This window comes from Pyrus communis, chromosome 14 (assembly GCF_963583255.1).
Source record: "Pyrus communis chromosome 14, drPyrComm1.1, whole genome shotgun sequence".
In the NCBI taxonomy this organism is placed as follows: domain Eukaryota; kingdom Viridiplantae; phylum Streptophyta; class Magnoliopsida; order Rosales; family Rosaceae; genus Pyrus; species Pyrus communis.
Window position 1 is genome coordinate 5,324,580 of NC_084816.1, and position 17,219 is coordinate 5,341,798.

The following is a 17,219-nucleotide window of genomic DNA, read 5'->3' on the forward strand; positions in this document are numbered from 1 at the left end:
AAACTAGTAACAACATGAATATATTCACATGCTCCAAATTTTCTCGATGAGCTCAGCATTTGGAAAGCATGAGGAGAAAGATGAGCTCTTTTTTGCTCTTATGAAATGTGCCTTAATTATATTAAGTCCCATACTTAGATGCAAGACCATGTTACCTTATGGACCACATGCTTAAAAACATATTCAACAAAAGCTATCCTGACCAACGATCACACCAATTCACTCATCCACTTCACTATTTATATCTTTTTTCTAATTTGGTAGGAGAGGTCAATCATATATCCTTAACTAAGATCTTACCGTTGCTGGTGAATCATACGATAAGTGACTATGGGAGGTTGAAATGTCTTTTTGAGTCTTTCTAATTCCCAGAAGGGCAAATGTTGTGGCAAAGCCACCAACTGGTCACTTTTTGTTTTGTTTTTTGTGTTTTTTTTTTTTTAAGAAAAAAAAAACGAAGATCCTAAGAATTATGTAGCCAAAAATTCAAAATTTTCAATATATCTTGAAATTTTAGTCCAAAGCAAGAAATTATGTGAGTTGTTATTCGAACACTTCTAAAAAATCGTCATCCATTTCTTTTATAGCAATTCAACGAATGAGTAAATTATATTAAGTGTACAAATAACATTATTAGAACGTAAATGATTGACCAGACTTGATTAACTTTGCTTGTTCTTTGTTAATTGCCAAGGAATATGAATGCGAAACCAAGGGCATCTTAGTTTAACGACTTACAAGGCTCAATTTGAACGACAGACAATCAACCTTGGTTATAAAATCCGGCATCAGCTTTACTTAAGTTTATTTTGCATAATGTTGTCGCACTGTATCAGACTGTAACAAAAATATATGAGACCGATGCTAGCTGCGGGGTGGCTAAATTCTATTGGATCTGTGCTGGAACCATGTAAAAGTTTTCCACATCATCACCCATGCTAGCACAAAATGATTGGTATCTTTCCTCGGATCTTTTGTCGACAGAATAAAGTTATACTAAAGAAATTTGAATTCCATGGATGTCAATTTTCTTACACTGTTTATTTCCCAATTTTGTTAAAAAAATTAAGAGAAATTCTTGTCTTCGACTGTCGCATTAGACGAATTGTCTGACGTGCTCACTTTGGGGATCTGCCATGCCAATGTCAAAATAAACAGTCCCTCAGATGGTGAAGTAAAAGCATGAGAGGCGAGTGATGTGACGAGTGATGTGATGAGTGATGTCTTCATGTTTCAACAACTTATGAAATTATGAAAAGAGAATGAAATTAAGATACTTGGCTCAGTAGCTTGGGGATCTGTGGACATAATATTTTATTTGTTCTTTAGTTTTCATGGTAAACTTTATTTAGTTATTTATATTTAGAATAAATTTCAGTTTATTACTCTTAAGTTTTATGGTTTTTAATATTTAATACATGAATTTTTTTTCATCCCAGAGTCGTACCTAAAGTGTTAATTTTGAAACTGTCTCATACATCCGTTAATCTGGTTGTTAAGTCTTCTGTTAACTGATGACGTGACATCCATGTGGACAATGACTAGGCACCACATGTCATTAAAAAAATATTAAAATAATTAATTAAATAAAAGTATTTAAAAATAATAAAAAAACACACACACACCCACAACCCCTTCGTCTTCCTCCACCCCCTCCACGGCTCCACCTCTCCACCCCTCCACCCCTCCGTCCCTTCCACCACTCTTTCTTTGGATATATAAAGCCTACCCGTCTCTCACATTTTTCCATATTCGAGACACGCACAGACATATTTTCCTTTTCATTTTGGACACTTTCTCTGTGATTTTCTCGGAAGCCAAATGCTCTTAACAATGGCTGATCAACTCACCGACGACTAGATCTCCGAGTTCAAGGAGGCGTTCAGCCTACTCGACAAGGATGGAGATGGTCTCGTTCTCAGATCCCTCTCTCTCTTTCCCTTTTGTTCTTATTATGCCTAATTAATCTATGATATTTGGATCTAAAGCTGTTATTGCATCAAACTTTAATCTTTTTCTGGTGAAAATTTGTGATTGATTGAGTATTTTTCAGAGATTGAATTGATTTATCACCCTCCGAGTGCGTTTTGATCATTGAGGATAAGATCTGTTAGATTTGAGGTAAATGTGTGGAATTTAAATATATGGATAGATTATGATCCTCATATTCGTTTCCTCCATTGTTTGGATTATCCAATTTTTGGTAAAAGTGGGTTTTTGATTCAATTTCTCCATTATGGTTTTGGAGCTGCAAAATTAATTATTCTTGTATTGGGATGGAGGGTCAGGGAAAACGAAGGGGTTCTGGGTGCCTTTTTTTTTTTTAATACTTTTATTTAATTATTTATTTTAATATTCTTAATGACACGTGGCACCCAGTCATTGTTCGTATGGCGCGCCACATCATCAATTAACGGTAGATTTAACAGCCAGACTAACGGATGTATGAAACTATCCCAAAATTAACACTTTAGGTATGACTCTGGGACGAATAACACTTCATGTACTAAACGTTGAAAACCACAAAACTTGAGAGTAGTAAACTGAGATTTACTCTTATATTATGTGTCGGCTTATGATTTGTAAGGAAGAAGGATTCCTTAACTGTCAAGCAATGTTCAAAAAATTGGGAAATTCCAAAGTATAGGTTAGTCCCTCTAGTTGTACTGAACTTCCATTTGTTTCGTGTAATCCCAATCGTAGTGATTTAAACCATATAGTTGATTAGTTACTGCAGTTTAAGGACAGGAGTTTAATTCCGCAACCAATTTTTCACCAATAGTAACACGTGAGACGTGTGTAGGGACGGATTTACATTTAGCCAAGGTGGTCTCAAGACCACTCGGAGTCGGAAAATATACATGGGAATGTGTGTTTCAGAACCCTCTAAATGTTTGATATGGATAATTTTTATGCCCATCAAATATTTGAGATAATGTCTGCTAGACATATCTCGATAGGTTACGTCGAAAATAATTGACAAATTCTCTCAATATCACTCATCAAACCGCTTATTTTGAAATATGTTGATATACGTGCAACATGATTTGACTAACGACAACAAATCCATCAAGTGCTCGTAGAAATGCCTCAGTAAATAAACTTATTTCTTTTTTTCTTTTTCTTTTTTTTATTTTTTATTTTTTGCACGCTTCGCTCTCTCCTTCTATCTACAAACTTGAACCTTTAATACTAAAACCCTATGGTTCAAATCCTGAATCCGGCAGTAACACGTGGGGTGTTTTTACACTGAGAAAGTCCAATCTAGTATTTACCCTCGCATATGTCACTCTCGAGCTAATTATGCCAAAAATAACAAAATTAAGTTGTCCTTGAATAGTACAATCAGTAGAGTACGGAATTAACCTCCGACAACTGAATCTACAACCAAGGACTAAAATCACACGATTTGGCATCTGACAAAATAAAATCACTTTAAAAGGGAAGTGGTGGTGTTCCTTGGTGGGCCCATCAGACAAGAAGCATTATCAAATTGCATATTTGGGTCATGCCAGCCCTGAGTTCCTAACCCCTAGTTAATTTACCTTAGAGAACACTAAGCCATGTTGTCCTAGGTGCATTGGTCTCTCCATCTCTCCCATTCTTCACCCACGCAACCTGTTTCGGTGTTTTGTGGACCAAATTTCAAACAATCTTTAAACATGACACCCTGGTGCTCCAAGGCAATGACTTGGATTTCATCCACAATCAGTCACCGCTTTTCTCGATTCGTTCTAATTTCTACGAAGATGATGATGATGATAAAAAGTGAAAACAGTGAAACTGATAAGCATGTGAAAACCTAAAACATTCCATTCCCATTTCCAGCAATCATACAAATCAGGTTTACCCGCCTCGCTAAACCGACGGAGATTGCATTGTGCTGCTCATCTATGTACCATATACTAACTACGTTCCTATCTCGAAACTTTCTGAACTATCTATCATACTATGTTTCAAGGAAATGTCAAACAGAACGGGAATATAAGAAATATTTACTGATTTTCCGGACTCAAGTGGTAATGTTGGCAGAATTTCCGTTACGGAATTTGTCAAGCTCTTCTCTGTTCTTGCTATCCTTCTCTCTGGTGTTCATTGGTAGCAGTGGTTGAGATGTAGATCGATCAGGCAGTTCTGCGGAGGATTAGAATTGAGTCAGCAGATACACAGCCTTGGGTATTCTAAAGAGTTGCTTACTAAAAGTTCTGCTTTGTTCTAAATATATACCAAAAAAAAAAAAAAAAAAAATCCCTTTCTTTCGGTCAATAACTATACAAAACTGATTCAACTATAGACATCATAATGATGTAACTGAAAGATGGAATCAAGAACAAACTTTCGCCCAGTTTTAAGAGGAGATAAGATTATAGGAATTGCATTTTGCTAACCTGGCAATTTTTGGTCTATAAAGAACACTACCAAATTCACGGTATACCTGCAGGGCAACAAAAGACTTACACTCAGACCAGTATATTATAAGATATTCGAGTAGAAAGAGCATAACAGAATCCGTGTTACCAGGCAACAACAACGTCCACTGTGTAATGTTTGCGAGAAGCTAGAATCAGGAGGCTCTGAACCACAGCAACTGACCAAGCAAGCTGCTTAAAGCACCTGTAATGACAAGCAACAGTAGTGTCAACAAATTAAGAATACCAGTTTATCCATAGAACACGCACCCACACCCCAACAATGACAAAAGAAAGTATATACAATCCTCCTATCAATATAGATTAGTTACCTCCTTGTTCCATATTTCTGATATGTGCGCACAAATACTAAGGTAAAAATCATGTGTGATGAAAAAATCAAATCACCACAACCATACACAATGCCTTGGGGAACTGCACATTCACGTACATCATATTAGCATGAAGGCCATTACACTTAATGGAGTTACTGAAGAATTAAACTCAAACCCACAGTTGATCAAGAGCACTTCAAGTGCACTCTCTGGAGGGGGCAGCCTGGCAAGATTAGAGCCCTGAAAGAGACAGTTGTACCTGATTGTAAAACATTGTTTAATTACAACAATTTAATGATTCAAGATTACATCCAGCTAATAGCCACAACTTGCAGTCTTCTATAAGTTTACCTCACGACAATGGTAGCTTGGACCAGGAAGTAGAGTGGAGTAGAAGGTGATGATCCGGAGCATTTGACACACCTAAACAAAATGCAAAATATAGGCAAAGATAGTAAAATACTGGCTGAAAATATAGCAGGACAACATAAGATACTGTTAAGTCCATTGATCCATACAATGGAAATTAAGAAAATTCACAGAAGTCGTGCATTCTTTATTCATAAATTGAAGAGTTTCTGAGTGCAATTCCCAGTCAGGTGCTTCAGAAAATGCTCCAAGCTCAAGGATTAGTATCATATAAGCAGGTCACATAATCTGGGAACCATGAGCAGATTTGGAGCCTTTAATCCGTGCAGTTACTATAGAATATTCACCAAATTGCCGTAGACATGAATGTTTATTGCTTATTAGAAGATACGAAACACTTAAAAGCTTCCACCTAAAACAAGGACATATGTAGCCATGATGAATGACTTCCATAAGAAAGATCAATATGGATGATGTTATAGGACATGTAGATATACCAGCGTACAAAAACGGAAAGAAAAAAAAAATTTATTGAAAAATAAAGCTGTACTTACGGCTAAATACACAAATACTCTGCACCATATCAGGACTGTATATATCTTTTTCAACTGGAAAACAAAAGGGTGAAATGTCCACTGCACAGAGTAGACACAGTATTAGTGCAATCAACAACTAAAAACTTTGGATTAAGGTACTATCAAACTTCTACAGGCAATAAGGAGCAAAGTTAAAGAAATAGAGAGCTGCATGAACAACTAGCATTTCAAAAACAAGAGACAAGTCCAGGATAAATCTAAATTAACTTCTAATATTATCTACCAGAAAGCTTACCAAGATAAAGGAAAAGAAGATGACAGCGAAGAGAGTCTCACTTAGATAATTTTTGGCTTGACCAAGTTCCTAAGATAACACCAAGCAACAGTAAAGAATGATAAGATAGATGTTTTATTAAACATTAAACCCTCCCAATAAAATCACTAAAAGTATACCCACCGGGAGTAGAAAGAACCCAGCATCTTGAAGGGTTGGTCCTGGCCGATGTAAATAATGGACTCCATGAGCAGCTACTCCATGAAGATACTGTTAACACAAACAGAACTACTAGATAAACTTCTGAACAAGCACCAATTCTCATAAGATATCTTAGCAAATAACACAAAGACCCCACCCAGTGAAAGAAAACTCCACTGAATAGGGAGAATAATTTCGGCCAAAGCATAATTTACTGTCCAACACATAAGGGTCTCAACTTCATATCACCGAAACAGCTACAATTCTTCCGCAGGTTACACACTTTAGCGCAACAAATAATATGAACTAAATCGACACCAATCAATCCATCCCCGGTTCAGAATCATTGATTATGGATTGAAGCGAACCTCAAAGTCCACTCCTTTGGGATTCAAATTTAAACACTAACTTTGAACCATAACTACTACAACTAATGGTAGTTCACAAAACCATCGTAAACACCATTACCATGATCATGTCTTTTCCTATGATTCGATTATAATCGCGTACTAAAATTGTAAGTTCACAAGGTAATGAACATCTATACAAACTAGATGCTACAAAAACAAACACTTCATGTACAAAATGAATGAAAATTGAAACCGAAGGAAAACCTGAAAAATGAGACCAGCAAGGACAAACTTCCAATTTCCGGCGAGAAGCGAAAGCTCAGTTGAAGTCTCTGCGCATACTTTCCTCCATAGCTGCACAATCCAAGCATCAATTCATCAATTAACGCTGAAATTACAAATAAAAATTGAAAATTTGAAGTGCAAGAACAGTGGCGGCCATGATTGTAAATTGCAGCAACCTTAGGAGCCTCGCGAGCAAAGATAAACGGCATTTTGGGAGGATGTGAGGTTAGAGCTCGTCATGAATCAGCATTAACAACTCCAAATTAACCGCTATAAATTCGAATTCGAATCGTCCGACGCGATAACAATAAATTCAAAAGAAGAGGATCAATTGAGAAAATTGGATTGAATTTTGAAAATTTGAAAATTTGGGGATTGGGATTTTGACTAATTCAAAAAACGAGATAAAATTCTCTCCGAGTATTTTGTGTCTCGGTCTCCTCAGCCTCGGCGGTGGCAGTAGAGAAGAAGGTTTTAGAGTGGTTGGGGGAGAGATAATTAAACAGATAATTATAAGTAATTATAAATTTATGAGAAGAAGGTTTTAGAGTGGTTGGGGGAGAGATAATTAAACAGATAATTATAAGTAATTATAAATTTATTTATTTATTTATTGGAAAAACAACTTGATATGGAACTCCAAAAAATTTCTATATTTAAAAAGAAAAGAAAAAAATATTTTTTCGAGGAGTGCACAATTAAAAAAACTCTTTTTTATTTTTTGGTTAAATATCAAAGTACGGTTAGCAATCTGTATGACGTATAGAAACATATATCTTTGCTCAACCCTCCTCATTAGATTAGTTTGATTTGATTAGTTTAAGACACGAGTCTCGAAATTTAAACTAATCTAACAATATCAATGGGGTAAGCATTACTCTCACTTAAGGGAGCAAAAATGCACCCTGTGAGTAAATGAATTGTCCACCTTAAATCATGTTATTACAGATGTGAGTTAGATTAGTTACATAATGTAAATTGTTAATCTACACCTAAACCTATCATACTAAGTGATGTATTAATCAACAAGATGAAGGATTCGAACTAATAACATCTTCCACATTGAAATTCTATTTTGGCCATCACAATGCTTTGATTGTGTGCAAGTAGTTAGTTACACACAAACACTTTAAAAAAGGGTTAATATCGGTGCTTAAAGTAATAGTGTTGGTGCTTGGAAGTGATTCGATTTTTCTCGGTAAAGAAGTGGTAGTGTTATGTTGAACTCTAATAGAGAAAATATAGTTCAATCGATCAAGCGTATTTTTTTCTTCATCTAAGATTTCAAATTTGTTTTTCTCTTTTTTAATATTGCTTGTAAATCGAAAAAATAAAAGTCAAATTATAAAATTAGACACTAATCCACTTTCTCAGTCATACGTCCTCATTTTTGCATTTGGCTTTCCTCCTAAGTTTGGAACAATACTTGACTACTTAAAGACGAGTTAAAATTGCTACTCAAAACTCTTAGTGTTTTAATCACAGAGCTTTGTACTTATGATCAGAACCGTTCATACTATGAATCACCCTGTAAATATCATCTCTGCAAAAAATAAATTAAAAATAAGGTCGTTTAGTCAATCTATTGTAGCAAATACATAGACGGTTCGTAATGTTTTTACCAATACCATTCATTTGTTTTTAAACAGTTTGATGGCTAAATATCCTTAGTTTTAATTGATTTTTTGCAGAGACGATCATTATAGGATGATTTATAATATGAACGGTTTTGATTATAAAAACGAAGTTCTATAAATTGACAACAAATAATTTTAAGAAATTTTGAGTAGGAGTTCCTACTCATCTTTGAGTAGCTAAGTATTGTGCCTAATTTTGTACTGCATTCAAAAAGAAGCCAAACCAGTTTTCCTTCCTTATCCGTGCAGCAAAGAAAGCCAGTTTCATACAACAATGCATATCCACCTGTTAAATTCCCTTTCGACCACTATTGAGCGTATATCCACCCGTTAAATTCCCTTTCAACTATTTAGCGCATATCCACCTGGTAAATGCATGTCGTACATACATTTGTATTGCCGTTGCTTCACAGCCAAGATTTTTTGCAGGGCCCCTAGATCATTGCCTTGCAATTATGTAAGATACCTAGACACTCTGTATCATCTACGTTTGTATTACAGAGAGCGCGTGCGTGTGCGTGTGCGCGTGTGCGTGAGAGAGAGTTCCCGTTGATGCACATAAATCAGTTGAATCAGGCATGGAAAACAATGCAGACGGAATATGCATACCAAATAAGTAAAACAAGGCAACCCCAAGCCAACGAAGCCCCTGTTTTACGAGGATCGGAAGAACATCTATCGTAAGCAATCTTACTTTTACTTTATAATAAACTTTTCCACACCTGACGTTGGAAAATAGCCTGCAAGCTTCAACAATATTTGGCCTCATATTTCAAGAGGGGTTTGCACCCCCATACTACAGGAATTGGATTATTACTCACCAAAATATTCCCATCAGAAAATGTTGAGCTTATTGAAATTCAAATGAAAAAAAAATACTATTCACTCACTATGCAGATTTAAATGGATTAAACACTTTAAACTCACAATACATATGAATTACTTCATATATTGCTGCTGACATCTACAGTAATCTGCGGATTCCCGACGCCTGTTATCTTCGCGGGGTTATGAATCTAAAACCCAATACGAGTCAAGGCACCTACCGCAGATTTTGTACAATATCAACCCGGGCAACTGAAGATGTACAGTAACTTCAAGAGGCAATCATGGTAAAACTAGACCCTCCCGACTGGAGAAAGTGGGGGATATGAGGAATATCTTGCAGGAACTTCCCCTTCAGTTCGATCTGGAAGACTTAATCCATCATTTTGCATTAACATAGTTTCCCCGAAAGTTTGTTCTTGTAACGAGTTCCTTGACACAGAGAACTCACACAGATTCCGACTATCTAATACTGCTATACATATGGAGAATGCTTGTAAGATTGAGAGTGAAGGATTGAACTCAACTGAATAGATCCCATCTTTGAATGGGGCCAAACTGAAGGCAGGCTGGTTTTCTTGTAATCCTCCCTGTGCATACAAAATAAAGCAAAAGGCCCAATTAGCCGGGAATTTTCAGAAAAATATGGTGGAAAAAGATCACCGAGGTTAAAGAAAAACAACATACCTCAGAATAAAGCTCAAACCGATCTGTGAAGTGGCGAACTTTATGTGAGGTCAATTTCTCGCTGACTTGATCCTTATTGTCAAATATCCTTAGTTTGCAACCCAAATCCCAACCTTCACAGTCACATGATCCGCCTGAACTCCAACGTTTAATCAGTGACGACGGTCCTCCGTTGCTTGGTAGACTATGGGTACCAGTAGGAAGTATCACTGTTGTGCTAATAAGGCCTTGGGTACCAACAAAAGGCTTACCGTCTACAGCTTCCCCGGAATAAGAATGGCGTCTTACCCTAGACAAACACTCATCTGAACCAACCACAGGAAAGATACTACAGTTATCCCTATCATGCCAAACTCTGGTAGACTGCTGATTGGTCATTTTCGGGATTTTGAAAACAGCGGCGGCAAGCTCATCATTTGGCTGGAAGTCTGAGGTTTGACAATCTGCCTGTCTCAGGTTTACAGAGAATAAAACAAACTCTCTAACGCTAAAGTCTTCCAGTCTGACCAAATTGGGAAACTGAGAATCAGCAACCTTCATTTGAGCCACAACATTATGGACATAGTCATGACTCTTGCTTTTGCTGCCTTGATGCATCCAAGTTCCAGTCTTTTTCTTGACTTCCTGGATGCTGAAGAATGTGTAGATGCAGCTGCAGTCATCATTTTTGGAGGTATTTAACTTCTTCACTGTGGCTGCAAGAATGTCAATGTCATTGTCAACCGCAAATGTGAAAAGGGGCAGGCCATTCTTAACTGCAACTCGTAGAAGAGCTTGAACTGCTGTGGATCCACTCCTCTTGACCATAGCTGACTTGTTGACATTAATTGTTCTGCAACCAGTCATACCTAGTTTTACCTTCCCTGGCAGCTCAGACAAAGAATCCACTTCCCCCACAGATGACTTGCGTAGCTTATTTTTTGATATGGAACCTGTCTCTGATGGCTCCACTAAGGGATGGCAGCTAGCCACCTTTGGTTTCAGCAGTGGATCCAGGAACCTTCTCAGAGGGCTCGACTTGGCTCTGCCAGTGGAATTGGACTTATCATCGTCCGAAGCATCCATGAAAGTGGAAGTCACAGTGTTCGTGGAACCAGGTTTGGCTGAAAAAGTTGTTGAACTCAGCTTCTGTACATCTGAACAGTCCTTAGAACTGGAAATCTTACTGATCTTACCCATGCCAATGCTAAATCGGCGAAAAGGTGAAGTGCTCCTTACTTTTTCAGCAGTTGCTTTGCTTGGTTTCAGATCTTTTCCTTTATAAGGCTCACTTACAGTTGAAGATGCGGAGGCTACAGCTGCTTTCCTCTCTTCTACTTTTATGCCTCTTGATGGGCTTGTTCCTGTTTTAGCTGACTGTGTTACTGAGCAAGGTACATTAGATTGTAATCTGATACTCGTAGCATCTACAGAGCCAAGCTGTTTTACCCGAGACTGTTTACTTTCAACTTCAGAAGGGTAAGGGCAGGAGTGTGGCATATCAGTTCTGAGCTCTGCATGGCATGCCTCCTTGGGTCTATATGAAAATCTTCCCCAGGTTGCTTTTGCTGCTCTTTGATGAAGCAGTTTCATTGAATCAGATGGATTGGAAACACCAGAATCTTTGTTTTCAGGACAATCTCTAGGCAAAAGCAGAACAACTTTCTGGCATCCTTCAGGGATATCTCGTTCAGAATTTTCTGAATGAGGTTTACGTAAGTTCTCTGATTTCTTCATTAATTCACCGTGAGCTGCAATTTCATGTGGGCCACTCTGCAAAACTCCTTTTTCTGGCTCACTCTTTGGGTCTGAATCTTTTCTCATGTACTGTTCCACCTTGATGTCTTGGCGGTTTTTGCACAAAAATTTATCTGTTCCAATGGACTTTTCCAGCCCATTCAAGGTGCTACTCCCATCAACTTTAAGATCTTGAAACTTTTCGACCCTTTCTCTAAAACAGTTGACAACTTCAGAATGGCCTTCTAATGGAGATTTCATGAAATGAGATTCCAGTGAAGGACGACGCACCTTCGGTCGAGCAGGAGAACAACTGTGGCCTCGGCTAGAAGGGGTTGATGATTCATCTGTCGAAAAACATGAGGTTGTATTACTACTTGACGGTGAATACCAGCTACTTCTGTATGCCATCTGTTTATGGCTATGCTGCCATTTTTCTAGGCGCCCCCAGTCTAGGACACCGACATTTAAAACTTTCTCCTGAAGGTTTTTTCCCCTCTCAAGATAACTTGGCAACTTTGACATGTACTTAACAAGCTCATCTTCTTCCTTTTTCTTTTTATCAATTTGCTGCTTTTGGTGGTACCCAACAGAATCACGTCGAATATCATTTATATTCTTTGTAATCTCATGATGGAGATCAGCATAGGACAAACTAGACTTTCTTGATTTGGACTTGTTTTCTTGGTTTAAGCTTGCAGTTGTTGGACATGATACGCTTCCAGACGTTCCAACAGATTGTTGATCATTGGAAGTCCTTCTGGGTTCTAAATAGCCTTCCATGTTGCTATCTGCAATGTCCTGCTTTATCAAACTTGAAAAATCTTACTACAAGGAAGCCCCATATGCATCTTATTCAGCTACACAGTTGCACCAAACCACAAAGATGCTGGCCAATCTGTGGATAAAAACAATGACAAAGTTGAATACAGCGGCCCTACAAATTTTAATACTAAAACAAGGTTATTCCATATATTACTAGCAAACAACAGATAGACGTGCTAAGCACTGTTCTTTCCTCGCTAACTATATTGGTTAATGGACAAATGAAACTTACCTGTTACACTAATCAAGAAGCAAAATAACATAGTCAGAGCCTTTTAAACAAGAAATACACCAAGTTGAGGTCTCCCTAGTAAAGCAACCCGAAAAATGGTGGATGCGCTCCTCCATAACTTCTCCCAACATTTAAGAACATGACACACATTCTAATTGCAGTATTTACAATAACAACAGCAGAACTCAGGAATCTATCACATCCTCTTTTCCAGGAAACTCCGAAGAAAAAATAGCGAAAGCACAATACAACATGTATCTAGATCTTGATTTCACTCTCATGACTCGTTGGCTCGGCATACACGGTGTGGTAAACAAGATAAGCTCTCACACATTCAGATATTACAATCACAGGAAAAATAGCACAAATGTACTCGTCTACTCTGCTCAATTAAAACTATCAATAATCTCACTTTCCAATTAGCTACACATATGGCCTTAAATCCTAATTCCGAAACATAAAATTCCGAAAAATTGTCGTCCACAAAACACAATTGCAGAACAAGAGAGTTGAATAGCGTGAAACTGAAATCTCAAATGCAACAAGACAATTGGGGAGCTGTACATTGACAAACAGGGAAAGCAAAGAAGCAAATTCAAAACCAAGAACTTTGGTGGTCCATGGAAATTTGAAACCCCAATCTCAAAAATCAAAGATAAGGTAAAAACGCCCTGTCGTCGTCGACGGTGTCACCGTCGCCGCTAAGCCTAACGGAAACGACAAAGCTCGCCAGCTATTCCACAATCAGAACCAGAACGCTCTGCCCCGTTTGGCAATGAGAAGGAAACCACAGGAAATATTTTTCTCTCACTTTCTCAGCTGCCAAACAGTAAGTGAATATCTCAACCCCCTTGGCAGTTAAAACGAAATCACAGCGAAAACAAAATAACATAAATAAAATAAAGGAAATCTTTTTCTCTTCACTTTCTTAGCGGCCAACAGAAAATTGAAAGTCTTTCAACCGAAAAATTCCGAACGGAAGAAAACGGAAACTAGAAAACAAACCGGCACAAAAATCAGGGAAACAGCAAGCAAGAAAAAATTGCATTTTCTCGGGAAACAAACAGAATAAAAAGTCTCGTAATTTCTGACTCACACGAGTGGCATCGTATGCATAGTACTCACCGGAGTAAATCTTTGGTTTGTGCAAAGGCAATCACCGCCTTTAACGGAGACCACGACGGGCTCGAGGGCGGAGCAAAATGTGTCGGTGGCTCATTGGTCTATGCGAGCAGAAAGGTGAAAAAGCAGGGAAATCAAACGCGCAGAGGAATCATTAGGTCAGCCTCGGAATCCGAGATGCTTGCGTCTTTCTCTTCCCCTAACGCATATCAGAAGAGAGGAGAGAGAGAAAGAGAGCTGCGAGTTAGAGTGAGAGTGTGTGGTGGTGTTTTCTGGCTGACTTGATTTGTATTGTACCGGGAAGCAATCGTTTTCATCGGACGGCTGAGAGGAAGAGCGGATGAGCGACCGGTCACATCAGATAGGCATCTAGGAGAGAGAGACAATATGTTCATGGGCCCCGCTTTTGAAAGGGCATTTTTTTATTTATATCTAATATTTTTTCGTCGTTTAATATTACAACCTAACGATGTTCTACTTTATCTATAAGTGAAAAAGTTTAGATTCGATTTTTACTTAAGACGAAGTTGGACCACATTATAGATTTTTCAATGTGCAGGAACATGACTTAATACACAAAAGTATAATAATACAATTGATTAGAAACTTAAAAAAATTCAACTAATAGTGTCATCACAAAGGTGTATCAAGTTGGGTTAGTGACACAATGAAATTTTTTTCCAATGAACATAGCAATTGGCAAATATATGTCATTGGATACTTAATAACATTTATCCCTAAATAAATATGATGAAGTAAATAAGAAAAGGAAAATAATCCAACTTAGTTTAATTTTGATGAATATACTCTCGATACAGTTACACATCGACCAAAAAGATATACCAAAAGATAAAAGAGAGGATATGCTTTGAAGAAGTGCCTAGCAAACTAAAGTGATCACTTTCAACTAAAAAGGGGATCAGGGAGAGGCTGAGCAGTAGAAGAAAAAGAAATCAAAAGGTAAAAAGTTCTACCTGTAAACTCCTGTTTATATTTTACGAGTATACTCGTTTATTTGTTCAAGTAGTTTTTCATAATTGTAATTATGAATTTTGAATAAGCAAGTAACCGTAATTACTTGTACCCGTGAATATATTGTGCTCATATCTAAGAGTAGTAGAAGAAAAAAAAGTAAAAGGAAAAGGAGAATGCTAGGAAAATCAAATTTCTAAACCAAATTTGCAAATGAAATGATGTGTTACTAATAAAAAATAAGCACGTTAAATAACACTTAAGTAATGATCTAATCATAAACAATCAAATCATTTAATTTATAAAATTTTATTTAAAATTCTTGTCTCTAACATTACGCAAAGATAAAAAAACAAAAGGCAAAAGGTAGAAGGTGAAGGGTAAAAGGCAAGGAAAGATATCATTTTCGGATTTCTTTCACCAAAATCATCAGATCAAGTGATCCAGATCTTTGAAATTTTAGTCAACGGTAAAAAATTATCATAGCTTTTAAAAGGTTAAAACAAATGAGTCGTTTGATAAAATTTTAAAAGTTCTGATTACTTAATTCAATGATCTTGATGGAAAATATCCTTCCAAAAGGCAAAAGGTGAAAATGGGATGAGCAAAAGGAAGTGATAAAATTAATAGGAGAACATGCAGAAGAAAAGGAACAATGGAGATCCAAGGTTGTCACAGCCCTATATTAAAATAATTAAATGCATACTAGGGGTAGGGTAGGGCTTATAACATATGAATTATAAAACGGAAAAGGATCATATCTTGATTCTATTTGTGGAGATTTAAATGATTAATCAATCGTGTCCGTTTATCGTAAATTTTATGGTTAAAAATTATTTAAAATTAAATATAAATAGTACTTAACAAAAATTGATTGCATGATGTACGATAAACGGACACGATTGATTGATTATCTAGATCCCCACGAAGAAAATCCAGAGATGATCCTCGTCCTTATAAAACCACTGAAAAGAGGATACCTAATTTCCACGTTCAACTCTATACCTACAAGTTGTTAATAACAATAAACACTGTTATAAAAATATCCGCCTAGCGCCGTCTAAGCCCCGCCTATGCGCTAGGCAGTTGGCCACCGCTCCGATTATTGCCTAGGCGTTTGAAAATTAAAAAAGGGCACCTAGACTTACTGAGGCGCCCTCCTAGACCGCCTAGGCACTCGCCTAGCCCCCCCATACCCGTTTAGACACTCGCCTAGGTTGCAACTCACTTAGACAAAAAATAAATAACTTTCATTTTGCATTTAATTTTTTCAATAAATTGTAAGAGACTTGTTGAATACTTAAAGGAACACACATTGTATACATGTTTTCATTATGTTCCAATAGCTCATAATATATATATATATATATATATCATTCTATTTTGTAGTTTATGATGAAATCATATATATTTTAAGTCTAAACAGACACTTATTTACACGAAATATAATAGAATTAATTAAATCCACCTAGTCCGCCTAAGAGTTAGGCCCCAACCCGTTGCCCGCCTAGCGTCTTTTAGAACCTTAACAATAGCTATATCATTATATTTTGTAGTTTATGATGAAATCATATGTATTTTAAGTATAAACAAACATTTATTTACAAAATATAATAGAATTAATTAAATCCACCTAGTCCGCCTAGGCGCTAGGCTCCAACCCGTCGCCCAACTAGTGCCTAGCGTCTTTTAGAACCTTGACAATAACTATTCGGTCTAGGGGTGTGCTATCCACGCATCCTTTTTTACTTCTCACACACTCTTTGTTAATTTATGTCCGTTGATCTTCTTCAATTCATCCGATCCGACGCCCGAAAACTAAAAAGGTGTGGGAAAAGTAAAAAATGATGTGTGGATATCACACCCCTTCGGTCTATTGACTTTCCGTCTTTATTTTTTTGGAACAAGGTCTTTCATTGTAATATCATGAATGATTGTTGTGTTGTTGAAACTTGAGTAAAAAATGGTGGCTTTGTTGACACCTATTTTACTTCTCAAAAATATCTTTTAATTTTTGACCATTTGATTGAATAAATTGAAAAAAATAATAATAACAAAAAAATTTAAAAAATATGTGTGAAAGGTAAAAAATGAATATGTGAATAGCACTTTTGTAAAAAAAATAAAAATAAAAAGGTCTACCATGTAGATAATCTGACAGTTACGGAAATTTAAGTATACAATCACGTTGTAAATTGATAAAAAAAAATATCAAGTAGGAACCTTTTAGGTTAAGATGGTTATAAAATGTGTTTTCTCAATAAATATCTCATTTTCTAGTAAATATAAAAAGGACAAACTTGCATCACCGGTGTACATCTCATTACATAATGTATCTTCACAGTGTAAATTTTAGGAGTGTGATATCCACACACCTCTTTATTAATTTCTGTCATTTGATATTTTTCAAATCATTCAATTTGAAGACCGAAAATTAAGAGAGT

General features: G+C 36.7%; 2 protein-coding genes across 2 annotated transcripts; both read right to left on the minus strand.

Moving 5' to 3' along the window:
* Positions 1 to 3,793: 3,793 nt before the first annotated feature.
* Positions 3,794 to 7,257, minus strand: LOC137715576 (phosphatidylinositol:ceramide inositolphosphotransferase 3-like). Its single transcript, XM_068454919.1, has 11 exons — positions 6,936 to 7,257; positions 6,739 to 6,828; positions 6,107 to 6,193; positions 5,945 to 6,013; positions 5,668 to 5,748; positions 5,096 to 5,167; positions 4,924 to 4,984; positions 4,742 to 4,844; positions 4,519 to 4,614; positions 4,389 to 4,435; positions 3,794 to 4,134 (listed from the first exon to the last, which is right to left on the minus strand). The coding sequence occupies exons 1-11, from the start codon at positions 6,966 to 6,968 to the stop codon at positions 4,013 to 4,015; spliced, it is 861 nt and encodes a 286-aa protein (XP_068311020.1). The 5' UTR covers positions 6,969 to 7,257; the 3' UTR covers positions 3,794 to 4,012.
* A 2,033-nt stretch (positions 7,258 to 9,290) lies between these two features.
* LOC137715784 (uncharacterized) lies at positions 9,291 to 14,047 on the minus strand. Its single transcript, XM_068455131.1, has 3 exons — positions 13,807 to 14,047; positions 9,909 to 12,522; positions 9,291 to 9,811 (listed from the first exon to the last, which is right to left on the minus strand). Exons 2-3 carry the CDS (start codon positions 12,405 to 12,407, stop codon positions 9,515 to 9,517), a joined length of 2,796 nt encoding a protein of 931 aa, XP_068311232.1. The 5' UTR covers positions 12,408 to 12,522; positions 13,807 to 14,047; the 3' UTR covers positions 9,291 to 9,514.
* Between the last annotated feature and the right edge of the window lie 3,172 nt (positions 14,048 to 17,219).

What these genes read in the sequence shown, in the direction of transcription:
- LOC137715576 (XM_068454919.1), bottom strand. Translation starts at nt 6,968, where the DNA reads ATGCCGTTTATCTTTGCTCGCGAGGCTCCTAAG. An exon ending in TCTTCTTTTCCTTTATCTTG is followed by an intron (nt 5,749 to 5,944) that starts GTAAGCTTTCTG and finishes TACTCTGTGCAG; the next exon opens with TGGACATTTCACCCTTTTGT. An exon ending in CAGAAATATGGAACAAGGAG is followed by an intron (nt 4,615 to 4,741) that starts GTAACTAATCTA and finishes TTGTCATTACAG; the next exon opens with GTGCTTTAAGCAGCTTGCTT.
- LOC137715784 (XM_068455131.1), bottom strand. Translation starts at nt 12,407, where the DNA reads ATGGAAGGCTATTTAGAACCCAGAAGGACTTCCAATGATCAACAATCT. An exon ending in GGTTTGAGCTTTATTCTGAG is followed by an intron (nt 9,812 to 9,908) that starts GTATGTTGTTTT and finishes TTGTATGCACAG; the next exon opens with GGAGGATTACAAGAAAACCA.